Here is a 22337-nt window from a genome sequence, read left to right as displayed (position 1 = left end):
TTAGTTTCAAGTAAGTAGCCATGTTGGTCTGCAGTAGAACAGCAAGACTGAAGTCTAGTGGCACCTTAAAGAAAGGGTTGCCAACCTCCAGGTGGTAGCTGGAGAACTCCTGGAATTGCAACTGATCTCCAGGCCGTACAGACCAGTTCCCCTGGAGAAAATGGCTGCTTTGTAAGGTGGACTATATGGCATTATACACTGTTCAGGTCCTTTCCCTCCCTAACGCCCAACTCTCCAGGCACCAACTCCAAAATCTCCAGGAATTTCCCAACTCGGAGCTGGCAACCCTACTTAGAAACCAACAAGATTTTCAGTCCTTTAAAGTCTCCAGATTTCTCCAGTCTGAGGAAGCAAACTTTGACTCTCGAAAGCTTATACCCTGAAAATCTTGTGGCTCTCTAGTGACATTGTACACAAAGCCTACCAACCCATTTTAGTTAGGTTTAATTTCTGAGAAAATGAGGGGTTGAGCTGAAGGATCCACAGAAGAGGCACTGAAGCAAGTGAGCTAAACTACACGTAACGTTTCTACCTCACAAGCTACACGCCTACTGAAGTTATTATACCCAGGGCTTTTTTTCTGGGAAAAGAGGTGGTGGAACTCAGGACCGCATAATGACGTCACTTTGGGTCAGCTGGAACAAGGGGGGAGTTTTTTAAAGTTTAAATGACCCTTGGCGAAAATGGCCACATTGCCAGTGGCCCCGCCCCCTGATCTCCAGACAGAGGGGAGTTTAGATTGCCACCCCCTCTGTCTGGAGATCAGGGGGCAGGGCTGTCGGCCATGTGACTATTTTCAAGAGGTGCCGGAATTCCGTTCCACCGCATTCCAGCTGAAAAAAAGCCCTGATTATACCTGTAATGCATGTGAAGCTGTGCAACCCAGAATGCTCCCTTGTCCTATCCCCTAGGTAAATCTGAACAAGTGAAAGAAAGACAGTTTCTCATATACCTTTAAAAATGTTTATTGATAGTTAAGGGGTGGAATGATGGGAGTCATAGTGCAAAGAAAGATGTGCAACTGAAGGCGACATTCTTCTCCCAACAAACTTTCACAGTTTAGTAATTTACATAAGGGGAAACATGAACAAAAATGAATGTGTGGGCCAATACAAGGAAGCCAGCAGCTTGTAGAATATAGGACCTCAGCAATTTGTACTTCTCTTTTTTGTCAGTTACTTTTAAAAGTAGGACTAGACTGAAAGTGCTCTATTTAACAATTCCTCCAAAACATCAGTTCAGACAAACTTTCACAACCCAGACAGGCAATCAGTGTTGTCAGCCAAATATGCTATGATGTACGTCAGTCAGAAACTTTCTTTCTGAAGACAGATATTTGGTAAGAGTGAATCACAAAATGCACAACCCCCTTTCTATGTTACCTGTTTTTTAAGCCATTGTAGGCACAGGGCTTTATTTCTACCTGCTGTAGTATTTGTTCCAAACCATTTCAAGGAAGTGACGGCAAATTATTTATAGAGTGTGGGTGCGTGTATGTGTGTAAGGTATACATTGGGAACAGACTAGAGTGCTAACAACTACAGCTTCACTAGGAAACAGGACGTTTGAACACACTGTGCAAACGATTCGATGTCACCACAAACATGGCACAGGGAGAAAATCAGTTAACCCGATAAAAGGTATAAGTTATCTCTAGGCTCAGCTATAGTCAGGTAACAAATATATTCCTGGCTTCAAACCCTGGTGGCCTCAATGTTCTTCACTGTGCCATTTAAAAGATGGAGGGAGGCCTTTTCCCTTGACAATTTAAAATCCAACACTTACACAACAATGATATGCTTAATTTATGTGTCATGTGAGGTTTGTCTCTCCCTCCCCTTAAGTACAAGTTCACAATGCTGCGTAATATGCTGCTTTTAAAATGTGAAGTTTCAAAAGCAGTCAGCGATGGGATGGAGAAGCTGCTTTTTAAAAGAAACCTGTCAGTGCCCACACACCTTTAGTGGCTCTCCCCATTACATCTAATAAGTGAAACACTTAAAATTGCTGGATAAGTGAAAATTTGTCCTTGTTGGAAGCTGTCCATATGGAAATCACCTATAAAAGAAGTACAGATTTTAAAAAGTTAAATCTGCACATATCATTTAAACAAGGTCATAGACTCTTCAACACTTTACATTCGAGACTGCAGTAGTATATATAGTACAGAAAACAAAAAATGCACAATATCAGTTTAATTACATAAATTAATTTTACACAAACTGATAAATACTGTCATTAGAGTTCACCAAGTCCAAGAACTATTTATCTTCATGTTAGTTTCTATATGGAATAACAAGAGGAAAACTGGTGCGCCTTCTCATCTAGATCACTTTGTTTCACAGGCATGTCTGCTCATTTTCCCGCGTGTTGGGGGAAAAATACCCAACAACTCTGCAGTTAATCGAGTTCCACTCAAGGACTTCATTTCTGTGCCAGCCAGATGACTAAAGCCAGGATTCCCAAAGCCACAGTGAGGCCAAGAATCAGGATGCATATCTTCTTGCGAGATTTTTTCTATTAGAAGGGGGGAAAAAAACAAGAAGAAAGTAGTAAAAGAATAACATGTCCAGCTTCTTTAAAACTTGCATTATGTATGGCATGAATAAAGAGAGAACTCCCACCCACCTCTCCCACAATACTAGAAACCTCAGGGCACTGAATTAAGCTGATGGATAATAGAAGCAGGACAGACAAGATGAAGTACTTCATGAGTAATTAAACTGTGGAATTTAATTCAGTGGACATACTTATTGTTACTATCAAAAATGGCTTTAAAAGGGGATTAGACAGATTCGAGGAAGAGAGGTCCATCAATGGCTACTAGACATGGCGACTAAAGGGAACCTCCACAATCAGAGACAGTAAACTGCTGAATACTAGTGCAAGGAGGCGACGCCAAGGTCTCTATGCCTTGCTTGTTAGCCCTCCAGAGCAACAGGTTGAACACTTTGTGAAACAGAATGCTGGACTAGGTGGACCACTGGTCTGATCCAGCAGGGAACCGCTTATGTTCTTATAAGCCATGGGATTTTTGTTTATTTTTATTGACTTTATTTGTACCCCACTTTTCTCCCCAATGGGGACCCAAAGCAGCTCAAAATGTCCTCCTCTCCTCTATGTTATCCTCACAACAACCATGTGAGGTAGGTTAGACTGAGAGGGCGTGACTGGCCCAAGGTCACCTAATGAGCGTCCATGGCAGAGTGAGATTTGAACCTGGGCCTCCCAGATCATAGTCTGACACTCTAACCACTATGCAACACTGCATCCTACCTCAGGAGAAATTGGGACCCTGAATGAATAGATATTTCTAGTTCTCTCTCAATTATTATTATTTCCATCTTTAATCCAGGGGTTTTCCTACAACAATCTTCCACCAAATCAGGGTAAAATAATGGTAGAGTTACTATAACTTCAAGTTGTATGAAGATTATTTCAGGCCCTTTTATATGGTTTCAAGTACAGAGAGCCTTAACACAGGAAAAAGCTTGCAAGCAAGAGCCTCTATAGGAAAGCTAAGGGGGCTACTCGTTACAAAAGAATTCCCTAACGCTGTATAAAGTATAAAGCAATGCTCAACTTACTGGGGTGGGGGAGGCAGTAACTTTTAATGAAATCCTCTAGCCCTATCCATTGACTTCCTTCAATTTTAGCACATCTCTATGGTTCTCATAAGACAACCCCCAGAATCCTACATGATGCTGCACAAATTATTTCAGGTTTACAAGAGCATATGCACAGGAAAAAGTGCTCGGAAATCTTACCCTCTTTCTGTTCAGACAAAGGCTACAAAGTGCATCTTTGCTGGAGGAGAATAGCAAATGCCTGCTCCCATTATGTTGTTTTTTTCTTCTTTCTATTCAAGTGACAGTGCAATTATTTGGCTGTGGGTCCACTGGGGGAGGTCCATGCAAACATTACCTGATAATATGAAGCTCTCTGTAGCTGTTCATTCGCGCTCTCCACATGTACCTCTGCATTTTCTATACTTGATTCTATGCTATCTACAGGGAAGAAAAGCACACGCTCAAAGCCAGATCACGAAGAGAGGAACTTCCACAGAATAACCCTCATGTTATGGATAAAATAGATGCGATATCTGCAAACATAATCTCCTGTGTTTTTCAAAAAGTAAAAGAGCAGCTATGTTGCTTTTCCCAGAGCAGCTTAGGTGCAACATCATTCTCCCCTCCTCTATTTTATCCTCACAATAACAACAACCCTGTGAGGTAGGTTAGGCTGAGAAATACTGAGCAGCCCAAGGTCACCCAGTGACTTCCATGGCTGAGTGGGAGATTCAATCCTAGGTCTCCCAGATCCTAGTCTAACCACTATGCCATACTAAGATACTGATCCCAGGGAAGCAATAACAATCACCTCCTTCAAAGTAGTATTCCTACAGAAGGGTTTTCCCCCCGCCCATCTCTGCTTGCACTAAGAGAAGAATCCTATGCAGCATGCTCAGTGAACACAGACACCCAGGGCTCATTTTGAGGGGGACCACGCAGGAACGCAGTTCCAGCAGTTCCCCAAAGAGGTCACATGTCAGGTGGCCCCCACCCACCTGACTCTCAGCCCTTTGGGCCTGTTTTGGCCAGGAATGGGGCTGAAACAGCCTGGATCGGGCCTCTGACGGGTGGTGGATCACTCTCCCGCTCAGCAACAGCCCGATCCTGACCATTTTGGGCCCCCTTTCAGCCATCTTCAGCCCCTTTTTGCCATTTTGGGCCCAATTTCGGCCCAAAACAGCCGAGATAGGTGATGTCAGGGGGTGTGGCATATGCAAATCAGTTATGCTAATGAGTTCCTCCAGCTCTTTCTACGAAATGACCCCTGCAGACACCTCCCCCTGACAAAAAAAAAGGTTTTGGAAGGTGATGAAATACAGCATGAAACTTTGAGGTTTCAGAGAACTATACTAATGTCTACTCCAGGTTCACAAAATGGTTCAGGCAACCCAGAACACTGGAGATGAAATGCCTCTGATGAGGGGACACGCATTCACAGGCATTCCACCTACCAATCATGTCTCCTTGATCGTGGATCATCATAGCCAGATCTTTAAAAATCTGATTCACATCTAGGATATCTGCCTGAAAAGAGAGGAAGATGATGCAGAATTATTGTATTTTTCTCCCAACCGACTTTCTTAAAGTTTAATTGGCTGCTCTTAATATGTATTATCAGACATGAGGTGTGCAAAACAAAACTCTCGAGCTAAAGATATACACAGAAATCGCTGTTTCAAACATTACCTTGGTTATCCAGAACAGTAACACAAATCTAAGAGGCTCGCAATAATGAAATCTCCTCTCCAAAAAAATAAAAAATGTGTTGCTTTTTTAAAAGTTCTGATGCTTACTAGCCGTTCAGCACGATTGAGCACATGTTCTTCTCTGTATTGATCTCCCAGAAATGGCATCTCTCCCTTCCAATCGGTCCTTGCAAAAGGAGGAGCACAGAGCACTCCTAGCCAATCCAATCTGCAGAGAGCTGCCATTTTCCTTCCCTCCTTCCCCCCCCCCTCCTTGTGGGCTGGAGAGAGATTACTTTTTCTTGTAAAAGTAGAAAAGCCTTGGCTTGCTCAGGGGCCTGTAGAATTCAAACACTTTGCCCATTTGCTTGAAACTTGGAGATTCTTTGAAAGAGAGGCACAAGCCACTCTGCTGCAATTTTGGTGATGGTGGCAGAGAGTGCCCTCAAGTAATAGCTAACATATGGCAACCCTCGGTGGGGTTTTCATGGCAAGAAACTAAAAGAGGTAGTTTGCCATGGCCTGCCTCTGCAACCTTGGTCTTTGTTGGATGTCTCCCATCCAAATACTAACCAAGGCCAATCCTGCTTAGCTTCCAAGATCTGACGAGGTCAGGCTCATCTGAGCTATCCAGGTCAGGGCAATTTTGGTGCTATTTGGTTGGAAAATGATGATTTCAGCCCCCCCCCCCCCAGCGCAAAAAGTCCCCCAGAGGAAATAATGGAAAAACTGCTCATCTCATTCTTTACTTTGTTAAACAGACCACATCAAGAAAGCATGGCAAATGGACAGTTTTCAGCAGAAAAGTAAAAAGTTTTTATTGTCAGTCACCGTAAGAGTAGGAAAATGAAATGGATGTTGACTGAAGAGGGGTGGGGGAGGAGGTTATGCATATGCCCAGTCTGGAGCTCTCCTGTTAGGCTGCTGCCATTTTAAATATCAGTAGAGGTAAGTGTGGCTGCACAGAGAGGGTCTTAAGGTGGGGGTCTGTAAAATCAACCCCCTTTGTTCAATCTGCCTTAAATTTAGGAGGTATTTAGATTAGAGGGAGGATTACATTCTGTACAAATTTGGTGTCATTATCTTGAATAGATTTTCCATTGAAAAATGGTCCCAAAGAGAAAAAAAATCCTAAAGATTTTACTCCAAACCAGTAATATCATGTCTAGAAATAAGCAATAATGATAAAAAAAATTCCCCCAAAGTCTGGATAAGACATTATAATGAAAATTTTCTCAGTATACACTCTTATATCAGATTACAACCGAATATCAATTAATTTGCACTTAAATAATTTAACCTACCTCATCATTTTGCTTATCTGTTCCAACCTCTGACCTCTCTCACCATCCATTATAATAAGTCTGTTGATTTATGACATGATTCACACCTAGTTTTCTACCGCAACGCATTCCTGTCCCCTTATACTGAGAATCTGCGCTTGAAAAATTCCTGGTGGAATTCTCACCAAACCTCTCTTCCTCTGCTCCCCCATGAGAGCTCCGAGTATGATTTTCTTTTCACGTATCTGGAGTAGTAAGTTGTGACTCACAACAGCTAAAATGAAAGTTGTTAGTCTCTAAGTGCCAAGCTACAAGTGACGCCTGACACAGGTTGGACACTTGTCAGCTTCCCTCAAGTTTTGATGGGAAATGTAGGCGTCCAGGTCTTACAGCTTGTCTCTCCATTTAATTGAACTTTACAGAAACCCCCCCACGCACACCCAGTGAAGGGGAAGGGGGTTGCCCAGCGAGAGCCCGATGCCTGCACTCCTCTCCCGACCGCATGTTCTCCCTCCCATAGACTGCTGCTCTGGAAACTTCAATTAAATGGAGAGCCAAACTGCAAGACCAGGACGCCTACATTTCCCATAAAACTTGAAGGAAGCTGACAAGTGTCCAACCTGTGTCAGGCGTCACTTGGCTCTAAGATGCTGCTGGGCTTGTGTTTTATTTTGTTTAAAGAAAGCTCTGTGGGTTAGATATGAACCACATCTCCTTCAGAAATGAGGCTTTCCTGCTTCTTGAGGCTCCAGTATATAATGCAATGTATTACGGATAGTTGGTCCTCTTCAAAACACAGGAGACCCTGTAAACACCTGTAAACTAGCATGCATTTGGTTAAGGCACTAAGGTACTCACCTCTAGTTGCCTGATAGCCGTTTCTCTTTCCTTAATTAGTTCAAGGTCTTGCTCTGTTATCGCATCCTCTTCTTGAGACTGCATCTGATTCCATTCTTCATTGCTGTGGGAAAGAAGGCTACAGAGTCTGTCCCTTCAACTACAATTCTACACTTGCTTGACTGCAAGCTTTTTATTTGATAAGACACGGCTATTCAAAGTATCACTCAGATCCAGCCTTATTAGGTTCCTCAACACGGGTGCATTTCATGCACCAGTCTCGCACATGCAGGGGAGTTCTGCAGGTGCAGAATCTTATGCTAGGAGGAATTACATGCACATTACAAGCTTTCCTCCACAACGAAGAACTACCTGCAAAGGGAGAAAATGCTATATTGGGAGTATCTCACATGTGGAAGCAAGTGGAAGTGTCTAGAAGTCAGAAACAGCATTTATGCCTAAGTGGAGCAGCCTGAATCAAGAGTTAAAATCCTACATGCCCCAAGAACAAGCTGCGACCGCGGCCATGTACCGTGGCACTATTTTGTTGTTCTCCACCCATGTTTCCAAGACAAGTCACATGATGAGGGCTTTGCCATTTCAGAAGACAGATGGGATAATAATCACGTGAGAGCAGCAGAAGTTACCTGTCAAATGAGACCAACTGCTCCTCCTTGTTCCTTTCCTCTGCCTGGAAAACATAATTTGGCTATCATCAGACAGCAAGAATGCAGGAATTATAACTGTAGGTAGAAAGGTGCAATAGAACAAATAGGTTGGAAAATCCTATAGATTTTTAAGGACTTTATTATGGCTCAAGGGAACTGGACTAAATCAAATGACAGAACCCCCAAACAGACCAAGTCTCTGATGCAAAGCAGAATTGGTCCCTTCCTCCACCCTGGGATCGAGATAATCTAGACTACCCACAAGCTAAAAGATCCTGAAAATGGTGATGTTTTTCTCAATCTGAAATACAATGGAAAATGTAGGAAAGTTTTAGCCAAACACTTACAGAGAGACGCGAACCAGCTCTTGCCCGGGCAACAGTTTCTTTCTCCTTCTCGGACACTCTTCTCTGCACTGCTTGAAAATTATTTAAGGCTGCAGAAAAGTCGCTCATTAAACGCTCCTTATGAAGTTTCTGCTGGCGCTATGAGACAGAATTAAGACCGAGACTTATTTTGGAACACTTAAACAAACAAAAAAACAATATCTTATTTTTAAGCCTTACATTTTACATTTCGTAACTGTAATCCTAGAGGACAACATCAGTTTAAATCGTTGCCCTCCCATTCAATGAATAATATTTTTCTCCTTCCAAGATAGTCAGGGACCCTAATACAGCCCGGACATCCCATGAGGTGTGTTGCCACACGACTTTTCTTTCCTCACTCTGCCTACAATGTGCCATTTGGATCAAGCTGATATAAATGGGACAGAAAGAATAGAGGAACGGGAGAAATGGCTGTACTGACCACACTGGACGAATGGGATATTCCTTAACAAATAAGTTAAGAGGAAAGGAATGACAACACAGCTCCCTGCCCTGGTACACCCTGGCGGCAGCATGAATCCAGACCAAAAGACTCCACATTCAGATCAGCAGCAGCTGCTGTCCTGAGCTACCAGGTTAAACTTAGCCCCTCTTCCCTGGATCCTGGGAAGAACTTCTTCACCCCAGATCAAAAATCCCAGGCTCCCGAGTTCCTTCAGACAGAAGGCGGGTCCATAAGCCACAGCTTCTTCAGGACATGTTTCTAGGTCTCTGTTTCCATCAACCAGGAAAATCCACGGACGGAAATGAAACTGACCATAACAGACTAAATTACTCATTAAAACATCTATGCCTTTCCTTTTGACTCAAGGAAGCACCAATTGTTTTTTGTTCTCTTTTGAACTGAGGTGAGTTTGATTTGTTGGGGCTCCCCGCTCCCATCTCCATAAGTATGCTGTCTTAGCTGGGAAAAAGTGGAGGGCAAGTGAACACGGAGGAATACACGTGAGTCTGTTCACTTGCCAGGGAAGTGTCATTCGTCACTTGTGGATTGGCTCTAAGACAGTTTGAAAGAAGTCGTGGGTGCAAGGCGCGGGGTGAGTGGGAGAGAAGCAGAGATTACCAAAGGAGTCTCGATCAGCTGTGCTCACACAAATGAACTATCGTGCTTGTGGGAGAGTGTCTTTTCACAGTTTACTGGCATTAACTTTTTATGCTGACTCAGAAGCAGAGCACCCTCGTGTGACGCTGTGGGATACTGCAAGGAAAAGCTGTGTTTCAGTAGCAGAATGTCTGCTTTGCGTGCAGAAGGACCCAGGTTCGATTCTCGGCATCTCCAGTTAAAAGGACCAGGTGGTAGGTGATGAAAAAGGCCTCTGCCTGAGATCCTGGAAAGCCATGGCCAGTCTAGGAAGACAATACTGCTTCATGGATCGAGGGTCTGATTCAGTATAAGGCAGCTTCATACGTACATCCAGGATTTCCAAGGAATTAATTATGGGGCAGTTTCCTCAAACCTCACTCTCACTTATTCTACATACAGATAGATCTATAGGGTTCTACGTGGCAGGATTTGGAGGTCAGCATGTTTAGGACCATTTATTTCCACATCTGCAATCTTCTCTCCCAGCAACCCGCACCAATTTGTAACAGATCAAACAGGTCTTAGTCTTAAAATCTCTCTACCATTGACTGAATTCATGTCAGCTGGGCAACCCAAGCTTCTTCAAGCATCATACATGCTTGCAGGATTTCAACTCCTTCTGCAATATTTATTATTTTATTTGTATCCCCCTTCCCTTTTTTCCATTCTGGAACTCATCAGCGTGTGTAGGTGTCTCCCCTCCAAGCCGCAACCAGGTCCAGACCCTCTTAGCTTCAACGAGGTTGCTGCACAATGTGCTTAAATCTGAGAGAATGAGAAAGCTTGCTCCGATTGTCAGACTAGAGGCATATCCACTATGGGCAGATGCCAGTCTGTATCACAGGGCACACCACAGACTGTGGCGACAGGCAGGAAACAGGTGGCTCAGATAAGGCTCACCTGCAGAACTTGGAAAGGAGATTTTTCTTCGCATCCAAGCAAGCGCTGAAAGATTCATCTACCATATGTTGTTTCCTTCCTTGCAAGAGCAGAGGCGAGTGCAGACTCCATCCCCTCCCTCAGAGCACGAATGAACACATGGAGCTGCCTTAGCCTGAAGCAGATCCTTGGTCCATCGAAGCCAGTAGAATCAGACCCTTTTTCCTTTCAGTAGAATCAGACCGGCAGTAGCTCTCCAGGGTCTCAGGCAGAGGCCTTTCACATCACCTACTGACAGATCCTTTCACTGGAAATGCCGTGGATTGACCTGGGACCTTCTGCCTGCTAAGCAGATGCTCTACCACTGTGCTCCCCAAGAGGGAAGAGCCTTGGAGCACCTTGGATGAAGGGTGGGATAAAACTGTGATTAACAGGCACATTCTACCCATGACACACACACCCCATATACAGGGCTGGCCCACGTGTTTTTGGCATCTTAGACAACTGTCCTGCCCACCCTGAACTGTAGGGGAAGCCACCCACTCCAGTCACCCACAGGACGACTTGGGTGGGCTGGCTTGGCGGTTCTTCAGCTCTGGAAGAGACAGGGGCCCTAGGCAATCGCCTAGGTCTCCCAAGTGGACAGGTTGGCTCTGCCTGTATGTATCAGTAAATCAAACCATTTACACAGATGCAGCAGCACTCCTGATTCTATGAGCACCTCACTCACTCCTCGTCTTCGACAGATATCCTATACCACCATCCACAAAATTAGTCTTCCCAGATGTTTGAAAGCAATGTAACTGCTGTTACTACAGAGACATTTTTCTTCCCATTCCCCCCGCCCCCACCCCACAAAAACCTTAGCAAAAAGACTCACAAACCTGTTCTAGTGCAGATAAGGGGAGTGGCAGGGAGCCCAATTCCTTCAGGTATTCATTGGTCTCCTTGGCAAGCTGGTTTGCGGTGTGCTGCAACTGTTGCCTGTGAACAAAACACGCATTGTCCGCTGAATTCTGCTTTGGTTTCCAGGCTCTTTTGAAAGGAGACTTTAATCAAACAAGAATGATGCTAAAAGCCTCCAACAATTTTTCCTCTATGCTTGCTTTTGTGGCATATTATAATGTCTATGTGAGCACTGTTGTGCCCATCCAAGTTTTCAATGTCCCATCCTTTGGAGTGACCAAGACGAATAAGAGGATGTGAGCGCGTGCCTGGACATCTCTTTATATGTTTTATCCCCCCTTCTTTTTTTGTTGGGGGATTTAACCCTTCTCTGCATATTACACAGCTCTTCTTCCCAGCTACTGGCTCCATGGAAGGGGAAGACCGTACACATATATAGACAATTGTAAATATTTTCCCCATGCAGAAAACAACAGCTTGAGAAGGAGGCCTTTCAATCAGGAAAACATATAGAGGAAGCTAAATCACCCTTCTCTAACAGGAGTTGTGTCTTCCCCAATTCACATCTTGCCCTTAACCTGGATGGCCCAGATTAGCCCAACCTCCTCAGAACTTGGAAGCTAAGCAGCGTCAGCTCTGGTTAGTACTTGGCTGGGAGACCACCAAGGAAGGCCAGTGTCGCTGTGCAGAGGCAGGCAATGGCAAACCACCTGTTTGCATCTTGCTTTGAAAACACTATGGGAGTTGCCATAAGTTGGCTGTGACTTGACGGCATCTCTCTCTCTCTCTCTCATGCACACACACGCACAATTCACCCCTTCACCACAGACCTCTTTTGTCAGAGTTATGACATTCCAAATTCATCCATCAAGATATGCACCTTAAGGACTGCTCAGGTGGTACTCACAAGTTTTCCTGCAGCTTGCTGGAGTCCTGCTTGGTTCCCAGTTGGTTCATCAAATTCTTTATTTGAGAAGCTGCAGGGGCAGAATTGGGGACATGTTACTGTTCTCCTCTGAGCAAACTTGGCCACGAACACATGGCCTGACTCGTACGTTCTGATCCCAAATATGTTGACTTGGAAAGCAGCAGCAATGGAACGCTCAGACTATATTTATTTAGTGTGTTTTTACATTCTGCCTTTCCTCCAAGGAGCTCAGGGTTTTACATTATTTACATTATTTATAGTTCATCTTTTTCATTGAGACTTAAGGCGGGTTACACAGTATGTCAATATGATCACAGACCGGGACACTGAATAAACAATACAACAGGTTGAGGATAACAGAAATTTCAAAATAGGATTTTACATGATTTACAAGATTTTCAATTTCTCAATGTTTATCCTCGCAGCAACTTTATGAAGTAGGGAAGGCTAGCTTGAAAATGTCTGACTCCAGGTTACCTAGTAAGTGTCATGGTGTGTAGGGATATGAACCAATGTCTTCTCACCCCTATATGACCACACTATTGTAGAGGATTTTATTACCATTCCAGTAAGGGATGCTGTGAATTTTCCCATGCAATACAACGAGGGCTTATTTTGAGGGGGGACGCACAGGAACGCAGTTCCGGCAGTTCCCCAAAGAGGTCACATGTCAGGTGGCCCCGCCCACCTGACTCTCGGCCATTTTGGGCCTGTTTCGGCCTGGATTTGGGCAGAAATGGCCCGGATCAGGCCTCTGACGGGTGGTGGATCACTCTCCTGCTCAGCAGTGGCCCGATCCTGACCATTTTAGGCCCCTTTCCAGCCTCTTTTTGCCATTTTGGTCCCAATTTTGGCCCTGAATGGTCAGGATTCGGTCCAAAACAGCCAGGATAGGTAATGTCAGGAAGAGTGGCATATGCAAATCAGTTATGCTAATGACACACTACTGGTGATGTCATATGCTATGGCGTGGCATACGCTAATGAGTTATGCTAATAAGTTATGCTAATGAGTTCCTCCTGCTCTTTTTCTACAAAATGACCCCTGAATACAATGATGTCTTTCAATGAACTGGCAGAGATTCATCATCAAATCCACACATCGCAGCAACCCAGTGTTATGATGGAAATGGTCTTTTAGAAATTTCTATGTTTATATTTAAGCGCTACTTTGGAAATCATCATTGTGCTTTTTATCCACAGTAAGAAGAATAAAATAGTGCAAATCTTTGCACTTTCATGTTGGCACCTGGTTTTAATGCACATTTCACTGGTTAGATGGCTTTAAAAGGAGATTAGACATATTCAAAGAGGACTGATCCATCAACAGCAACTAGTCGTGGTGACTAAAGGAAACCTCTATGATGTAGAGTCTACATGCAGAGGCAATCTCCGAAAACCAGTGCTAGGAGGCAACACTAAAGGCTTGGCTTCTGTATCCTGTTTCTGAGCCCTCCAAGGCAACTGGTTGGCTACTGTGTGAAACAGGAGGCTGAACTAGATGGACCAATGCTCTGAACCAGCAGGGCACCTATAAATATCCCTTTGTTCTATACAAATAATCAACTATTTGAAAGGCAGAAAAGAAGCAAGGAGGAGGCAAGTACAGGAAGAGAACTGCTGCACCATCCACCTTCGAAAACTGCTCAGCTGCAGGCTTATATACCACTCTTCTGGACAAATTAGTGCCCACTCAGAGCAGTGAACAAAGTCAATGTTGTTATTATTCTCACAGTGCAGTGGGGAGATTAGTGGCTTACCGAAGACCGTCTGCAGAACTCATGGCAGTAGTGAGATCTGAACCAGCAGAGTGCTGATTCCCAACCCAACCACTTAACCACTATGTTACAGCAGCTATTGGCCTTTAAGCAGATCAAGCCATTAACTGTAAATCAGACACGGCAAGTTCTCTGCGCAATAAGCAAGTTGTTCTTAAGCAGCTCCCCAACAGGTGCTGCCTGCCTGTGCCAGCTTGGGATCACCGGAAGCTGGATCTCGCCTGTGGATCTCAGCCAGGCGGTGCAAGAGAATATCCATGGGGAGATTAGGGGATGACAACACACTGCAGCTATGACTCACTTTAGAGCAAGCATGTAAAAACCACTGGCCTGTTCACCTATGGTGAATACCAACTGCCTCTAGGTGATCAGAGCGAAAAGCTTCACAGAATTTGGGGGCCCCATCTTTTTAAAAGGTGCGATGAAAATGTGTCAGATCCAAAACTGGCATTTTCTGCTCAGGGAAGAACACTCTTGGATCATTTAACTATGTGGGTAAATGGGCTGAGTGGTTTCGCAGGCTGGCAACTCCTACTGCCAGGTTGCCTGTAAAAGATGCAGATAAAACCCAACACCCAACCAAGAGAGTAAAAGATACAGCCAAGAAACAAAAATCAAAAGTCAGTTCAGTGTGGCAGTTGGAGCGTCTGATCAGGACTGCAGAGACCTGGGTTCAAATCCTTCTCTGCCATGAAGTTTAACTGGTAATTTTGGCATCTCTCAGCCTAACATATATCACAGGGTTACTTTGAAGGGAGAAAAAAAACACATTTGCTGTCCTGAGCTTCTTGCAGGAATAATGGGATAAAGAAATATGACGGACATATAGATATTTAACTCTCAAAATACATCTAATCCATTTTACAAGCTCTTTTATTGACTTTCACAAGAGGTGTTATTTTTTTATGAGCACCATTATTTAGACGGCTATGTGGTTCAGGCAAAATGTGTTAAGATTTATTTTAGGTGTCTTTTCAGATCAACCATTCTGTAAGATCAGTTACAAGACACAGGCGCAGATTTTTTTAAAAAAGAAAAGGAAGGAATTGAATTGGCATGATTCAGAAGTAAAATGGGCTGTCAGCTGTGTACCTAAACTGTACCATTTTCAGTTAGCTACATCAGTGCAGCGCAGGTGCACAAAGAAGAGAGCCGTAAGCATCCCTGATAAACATTCTGCCGTCTAGGCTAAGATTCAAGTAGCGAAGTCTTCCTCATTTTGGAGAATGTTTCCCCCCAAATATCCCTTAAAGTTTCTTTCTTAAGGCCCATTTCTAATGTGCTGTTTATGTAAATAGGCAAATCTTACTGAAGGGGGACACACAATTCCAGCTATGCCACCCTCTTTTAGAAGCTGTCGTTAGTTCTATGAGATTTTGTGGAAGATTATCATTAAGTAAGCAACTGCTAACTTGATTCAAAGAATAGTGAAAGGAAGGTATTCCTTTCCCAGCTAGGATATGTATCTGCTGGATATAGTGGGAGTTGCAGAGATGTGAGAGCTATACCTAAACAAGACTTAACTCCCCCCCCACCCCCCCAAGAGACTGTTCTCTCTCCCCTCCCACCCCAAGTCAGGGTAGTTTTAGTTAAGCTTCAGGTAAATCCCAGAACAGTAGCAGACCCACATGCTTGCTCATTTTTTTCCAGCATCCCATAAATTCAGCTACAGGCATAGCCACAGAAACAATGGGTTGACCTGCGGTTCTAACAGCACCATCCCAAGCAGAGTTAACCCTTCTAGGTCCCTATGTCAACGGGCTCAGAAGGGTGCCACGGCCCTGAAAACATCTCACTGCAACTGAATACAAGCCAACACTGGCAAAGATCTGTGATCACAAGCAGGACCTGTTATTGGCAACTTCAGAGGAAACGGCCACCCTTCCTGAGAACATTTGGGAGAGGAGGTGAACAAATCTTCCCAAGTTCATGAAGAAATCCAGACATCTGACCTTGACTGCTTATTTTGAGAACAAAGCTACTATGGTCTTCTAACTGCTCTAAAACGTCAACATATACTATTTGGTTGCTTTCGGCGGGGGGGGGGGGGGTGGATTGCATTACTTTTCGCCATCACTAGAACTGCTCTCCACCAAAGTAGATTCTGTCTTGCTGACCTAAGGATTTGGAAGTACGGCCCGGTTTTCTCAACTCCTCTTCTGCCAAGTCCGGTGGGGTAGATTTTACCTCTTGGTTTCTTCTTTGGGCAGAAAAGCACAACAGTGGTAGAATAGGAGGAGGACAGAAACAGAGTACATCCCTGTGATTCTTTCTACAGACCCCCGCCCCTCTCATTTTTACTGACTGCAGGTATTGGGGCTATGATTTCAAAAAGGAGAGTGGTATGTAGTTAAAGCTGTTCTTCTATGTCCAGATCTTCACCTTGGTTTAAACTGATCAAAAGAGATCATGTTAGATCTCCTAATTTAGTGAATATCACATCCCAAAATCTCAGAAAATCATTTACCTCCCTGCACTTTCAAACAATGCCGACAGCTTTACTTACAGGAAGATACCATCAAACCCCAATGGCTCTCCGTCTCTGCATATGCGGTGCCTCAGTTCCTGAGGATCTTCTACATTACACCTTATTTTGTCCCATGTATGCAGAGGTTAGAGCTAAATTTCTTGCCAACTTATTAGTGGGGCGTAACTTTACCTCTGATATTGACAAATTAGTTTTTTTGTTATCTGATACTGATTCTTTTGTCACTAGCAGAGTATCCCTGTTTGCCTTAGCTGCAAAAAAGATTAGGGCCAAGATTGTTTCCTCAGAAACCTAACTTTTCTCATAACTGTCTGGTATTTATTAAGGTCCCATTTTAATTGTATTTATTTTTATTATTTTAATAACTGTATTTTATGCTTGTAAGATAGATTTCTATTTTTACCGTTTTTAACTTTGTATTGTGACGGCCTTTGGCCATATACAAGAAGGTTTTCTTCTTCTATGCCATTTTGGCACAGGGGGTAAAAAGCATATGAAAACAGTGCCAAGGAAGTCAGGGAGACCCTCAGCAAGGACTGAAAAAATATACTCTGCTGGGCCATAATAGAGGCTTAATGGGATTTTATTTGCCAGGTGATGTTCTTTACATCCTTTCCATGAAAAGCTTTGTCCCCCTGCCCATTTCTGCACATTAAGCCTCTATGAAGAGGGCAAGTCATTTTTTCTCCAGGTTGTTGGCATCCCTAGCCTCTGTTGCTTGCAAGTCTCAGCCTTGAAATCAGTTCCATTTGGTAAAAGAAAAAAAAGTCTGTTTAAAGGAACAAGGGATTTTATGCAATGTTCTGCTTATACAATTAACTCTTTCAGCTTAGAGAATAACTGCTCTTTGTTTACTCATATATCCGCCTTTCTTGCTGAGACTTAAAGCAGAGTACAAAATATGAAGGAAAACAGAATAAAGCACAAACAACGTGACGCTACAACCATTAAACAACAAATAGCAAAACATATACAACAAACAATGCAACAAACTACAATTCTATATTCTCTTTGCTGCCCACTGTTCTACTCTTGCTACTTGTAGTACAGAAGTAGAAAATATAGAAGAAAGTTGTGGGTTGCAACTTGGAAGCAGGGCCCAGACCTAGTTGATGATGTCTGTAAATGATTCCTTGGAGAACTGGCTGGTAGGCTATCAGTACAAGCTTGTTATGGAACTTCTCCCAAGAGCTCAGAACCTTGAACGAGATACCTGTGCCTTGTCTTTTAAATCACAATTCTGGCAAGCCAAATTCTGCATTGAAGAAACACTGGATTCTGCAAGCAAATGAAGTCGTTTGCATGCATTTGCTTATTTTTCATGATTTATTCAGATTCTGGACGTCGTCCTCAGTCCTTCCTTTGATGCTTAAGAGTTCACTGGGCATTGCTTTCATATTTTCAAAGCTAGCTCAGCAGCCATAAGACTAAGAAAGCAGGCTTGCAAATAACTACTTGCCTGTTGCAAATAAGAATCAGGAAGGAAATAACCAGTAAGGAAACCTTTGTCATCAGAAAGGCGGGATTCCTTTGTTTACCTTGACCTTTTAGCACAAGCTACGTGATGTTTTCATACTTTTTCAAACACAGAAGGGCTTTCTAGGAAAGAAAACAAGAGGGAGTAACAGTTTGGGCAAGTAACCCTCTTGTTTGCTAGAATCAGGGCCAGAAAGTGCTAATTTCTCCCTGAAAAACACTTATCTGTAAGAAAAGGTATGACTCACATCACTGGTAGAAGCAGATCCTTTTCTGAGGTGACCCCCTCTGCCAGCTCCCACAATCTTCATTGGGCTACATCTATTTGAAATTTTAGAAAGCGAGCTAATCTCTTTAAGTTCCACAAGAAATACTACAGTCCATCTTCTACGGGGAGAGGGGGAATTTTATTATCTGACATGGCCTAACTATTTTTAGCACTGCTGTATCTATTATACTGGGTGTGTTTTCGCATGTTCTAGTTGGGTAATTCGCTTTGATTCTCAAGGAGAATGGCAACCTGTAAATAAGCGAAGTCAATAATGATCAATAAATACATAAAAGTATTTATGTACATAAAGTGTTCCTCTGCACGCACGCACAGTGTGAAGAACCAACTACAGTTTAGCTAAACACAAACACCATATACACACACACGTTGTCATACTTGACGATTTACAGCAGGTCACACTGTTCAATGTAGGCAACACGGAACATGTGAATGGGCACCACAACTATTAGTCATTAGGAATTACTCATTAGGAATTAACTGAGGGAGAGGGCAGGATGCCTAGCAAGGGGCAAGCATGCAGAAAAGCTGTCAGCTTCTGAAGGGCTGAGGAAGAGAAGTATATTGAGGGAGGGACCAGAGTCCAAGAAGGGCTGAGGAAATAATAGGGCGGAGGTGGGGGGGGAGCTGTCAAGACACTCACTGCATTGTGTCAGGCGCTGTACATTGGCGCTGCAGGTCTGGATTATGCTGCTGAAGTCCCGGGGCGGCACCGGGACCTCCCCGGGCCGGTAAGTTTCTAACGGGCCGTACGACATCGTTAAAAATCGGGTCCCAAGAAGCGACGAGAGGGGAAAAACAACCAGGACAGCCGGGCCGGGATGATGATGACAATGCCTCCGCCTTATTTAGTACGCATGCGCGCCTCGGACAGGACCGGCTTCGGCTGTCCTCTGGACGCGCATGCGCGCAAGGACCGAGGCGTAACAGCCGCCACTTGTCGAAGCCGCCTGCTCAGCATGTTGTAGACGCATGCGCAAGTCCGCCCCTCGAGGGCACGGAAAGTAGGGTGGGTGCCATGGCGACGGGAGGCTGGGCACCAATCTCTTGGTGGTGGCTGGAGATCTCCCGGGTCTCCAGGCCACAGAGGTCAGTTGATGGCTGTTTTGGAGAGTAGGCTGTATAGCGACATACCCCACTGAGTTCCCTCCCCAAACCCCGCCCTACCGAGCCATCACGGGTTGCAAACTCCAGCTTGGGAAATTCCTGGAGATTAGGGGTTTGGGGAGGGAAGGGACCTCAACAGTGTATAATGCTAAAGAGTCCACCCTTCAAAGCAGCCATTTTCTCCAAGGGAACTGTCCTCTACAGCCTGGAGATCAGTTGCTGTTCCGGGATCTCCAACTACCACCTGGAGGATACCAACCGACCATAGCTCCACTCCTCAATCTCCAGGAATTTTCAAGCCTGGAGCTGGCAACTTTAAATCGTGGTGCAGCTGGTCCAAGATCCTGCCAAGAGACAGAAGCCCCACTGGTATTATTTAGTTACGTAGTTGTTCAGTACTTTCGTATTCCACCTTTCATATGAGGAACTTAGGGTGGTGGGGTACATCATTCTCCCTCCATTTTATCCTCACAACAACCCTGTGAGGAGGGTTGTCAGCCTCCAGGTGGTAGCTGGAGATCTCCCAGAATTACAACTGATCTCCAGGCAGTTCCCCTGGAAAAAATGGTTGCTCTGAAGGGTGAACTCTATGGCATTATACTCCTCCAAGGTCCCTCCCCTCCCCAAACCCCATCCTCTCTAGGCTCCACCCCCCAAATCTCCAGGAATTTCCCAACCTGGACCTGGCAACCCTACCTGTGAGGTAAGCTAGGTGACAGAGTGACAAATGTACGAAGGTGCTTAAGAAAAAGCAGCCAAGAGTCTTGTGCTGCTTTGAAAAATCACAGCTTTAATGGTATCATCCTAACATCTTGAAATAATATCCATAAAACATGATAATAAAATACTTCAGTAAACACTTTAAAAAGCAAAAAGACTCAAGACCGTGTAACTAATTATTAGTGTAACTAATAATATCAGCAGAACAAAAATAAGTAATTAAATAAAACAGTTGTAAACATTCATCATCAGCCATGAAAGAAAAAAGAAAAGGGCTAGAAACAGTTCATTTGATTTTTTTCACCCCGCTCCCAGAAGCGGCATGTTCCCACTTTCTGTGTTTTCTCACAACAACCTTGTGAGGTAGGTTAGGCTGAGAGAGGATGACTGTCCCAAGGTCACCCAGCAAACTTCCATGGCAGAGTGGGGATTTGAACCAGGATCCCTGAACTCCTTGGAAATTGGGTGTTATAAAAATGTATGGATATGCCTGTCTTAACCAAAAGGAGGCAGCCAATATTCAGTATTACCTTTTAATTTGCTTCTCATTATGTCGAGCACTTAATTACAGAAGGCTTTTTTAAAAATGCATCCAGATGTCAACTTTCTGTATCATAGCTTTAGTATTTTTATTTACTTCACTTGTTCCCTGCCATTCTTCCCAATAGTGACCCAAGGTGACTTACATGGTTTCTCTTCTCTCTTTTATTCTTCAGCAACCCTGTGAATTAGGTTAGGCTGAGTTTGACAGGCCCAAAGTCACCCAATGAGTTTCCATGGCTGAATGGGATTCAAACCTGGGTCTCTCAGATCCTAGTCAGATACTCTAACGACTACACCATGCTGGATCTCCAATTATATTGGATAAACTGAAGACATGGGATAGTATAGAAGGGATAGTATACATGGGATAGTATACAGACATATATGTACGTCTGTATATGTATATATAACAGAATAGGATTGGAAGGATAGTTCATATTGGACTTTCTGTCATATACATTGCATATTTGCATATTTATTTCATTTATTTGTTTGGAAAATTTCTGTGCCTGGTACTGTTCAGGGGGATCAGGTAGATGGGTGCATTATACCCAAATGCCTTTCCTAAAAAGAGTCTCAGTGAGAAAGGCGAACTATAAATGAGTTCAAGTTCAAGTTCAAGTTAGCCTTTATTGGCATATAGCAACAATTCAAAGTTATCCACTTACAAAAAAGAAAAGGTTAAAATGATATTGTATTACAAATACATAAATACATTCAGGGCTCATGTCGAGGGGGAACGCACAGGAACACAGTTCTGGCAGTTCCCCAAAGAGGTCACATGTGGCCTGGATCAGGCCTCTGACAGGTGGTGGATCACTCTCCCACTCAGCAGCAGCCCGATCCTGACCATTTTGGGCCCCTTTTTGGCCATTTTCAGCCCCTTTTTGCCATTTTGGGCCCAATTTTAGCCCTGAATGGCCAGGATTGGGTCCAAAACAGCCAGGATAAGTGATGTCAGGGGATGTGTCATATGTAAATCAGTTATACTAATGACACACTTCTGGTCTGTAATGACACATTTCCACTAATAAGTTATGCTAATGAGTTCCTCCAGCTCTTTTTCTACGAAATGACCCCTGAATTCATATATAGCTTATTTCCGTGATATCCTTTGATGCAACTTCAAAGCAGACTGGAGAAACTTAGCCACCTTTTCGGTGATGGATAAACGACATAAATGACACAAACAAACAAACAAACAAGCAGTTCCTTGATAGCCCCTTGCTGGGGTTGCCCTAAGTCGATTGCAACTTGATGGCATTCTCTCTCTCTCTCTCTCTCTCTCTCTCTCTCACACACACACACACACACCAGAAATATTTCAAACCGTTGGCTTCTCATGAGCAGTTCACAGTTGAAAGCATATGTGGCAGTGTTTACAGCAGTATAGCCAGAGTTCATTGTGTTTGCTACACTCAATCAGGGCCATATTAACCCATGGCCGGACCCCTAGGCTTTCAGGTATTTCAGGCCCCCTGCGGCACTTCAGTCTTTCACCCCACTACAGCTGACAGCCTGACTCTGGTACGGTAGGTACTAGGCCGCAATACATAGCCCTATATCCATTTTGAGGGTCTCCTGAAGAATTCTCTTTGCAATTTTAAAAATATTTTTATTGCACTAGTAGAACTCTTTGGGAAAGCACATTTAGGGGTATAATTGTTAAATACTGTAACATTCTGAGGTGAATAATTTTTTATTAT

The 22337-nt window shown here is 43.8% G+C and overlaps 1 protein-coding gene across 1 annotated transcript; it reads right to left on the bottom strand.

Annotated features, from left to right (window-relative positions):
- Nucleotides 1-949: 949 nt before the first annotated feature.
- STX12 (syntaxin 12) lies at nt 950-19113 on the bottom strand. Its single transcript, XM_054999278.1, has 9 exons — nt 18905-19113; nt 12211-12280; nt 11282-11381; nt 8393-8530; nt 8025-8068; nt 7399-7501; nt 5024-5096; nt 3925-4007; nt 950-2517 (listed from the first exon to the last, which is right to left on the bottom strand). The coding sequence occupies exons 1-9, from the start codon at nt 19017-19019 to the stop codon at nt 2425-2427; spliced, it is 819 nt and encodes a 272-aa protein (XP_054855253.1). The 5' UTR covers nt 19020-19113; the 3' UTR covers nt 950-2424.
- Nucleotides 19114-22337: the final 3224 nt, after the last annotated feature.

Source organism: Eublepharis macularius, chromosome 15 (genome assembly GCF_028583425.1).
Source record: "Eublepharis macularius isolate TG4126 chromosome 15, MPM_Emac_v1.0, whole genome shotgun sequence".
Taxonomy (NCBI): domain Eukaryota; kingdom Metazoa; phylum Chordata; class Lepidosauria; order Squamata; family Eublepharidae; genus Eublepharis; species Eublepharis macularius.
Note: the sequence above shows the minus strand (reverse complement) of the source record. Positions and strands in the feature narration are given on the sequence as shown.

Bases quoted from the DNA above. Each gene is read 5' to 3' on its own strand.
- STX12 (XM_054999278.1), bottom strand. From the start codon at position 19,019: ATGTCGTACGGCCCGTTAGAAACTTACCGGCCCGGGGAGGTCCCGGTG. The intron at 11,382-12,210 runs GTGAGTACCACC...TTTTGTTCACAG, and splicing joins AGCAAGCTGCAGGAAAACTT to GCAACAGTTGCAGCACACCG. The intron at 7,502-8,024 runs GTAACTTCTGCT...TCTTTCCCACAG, and splicing joins CAGTTGGTCTCATTTGACAG to CAATGAAGAATGGAATCAGA.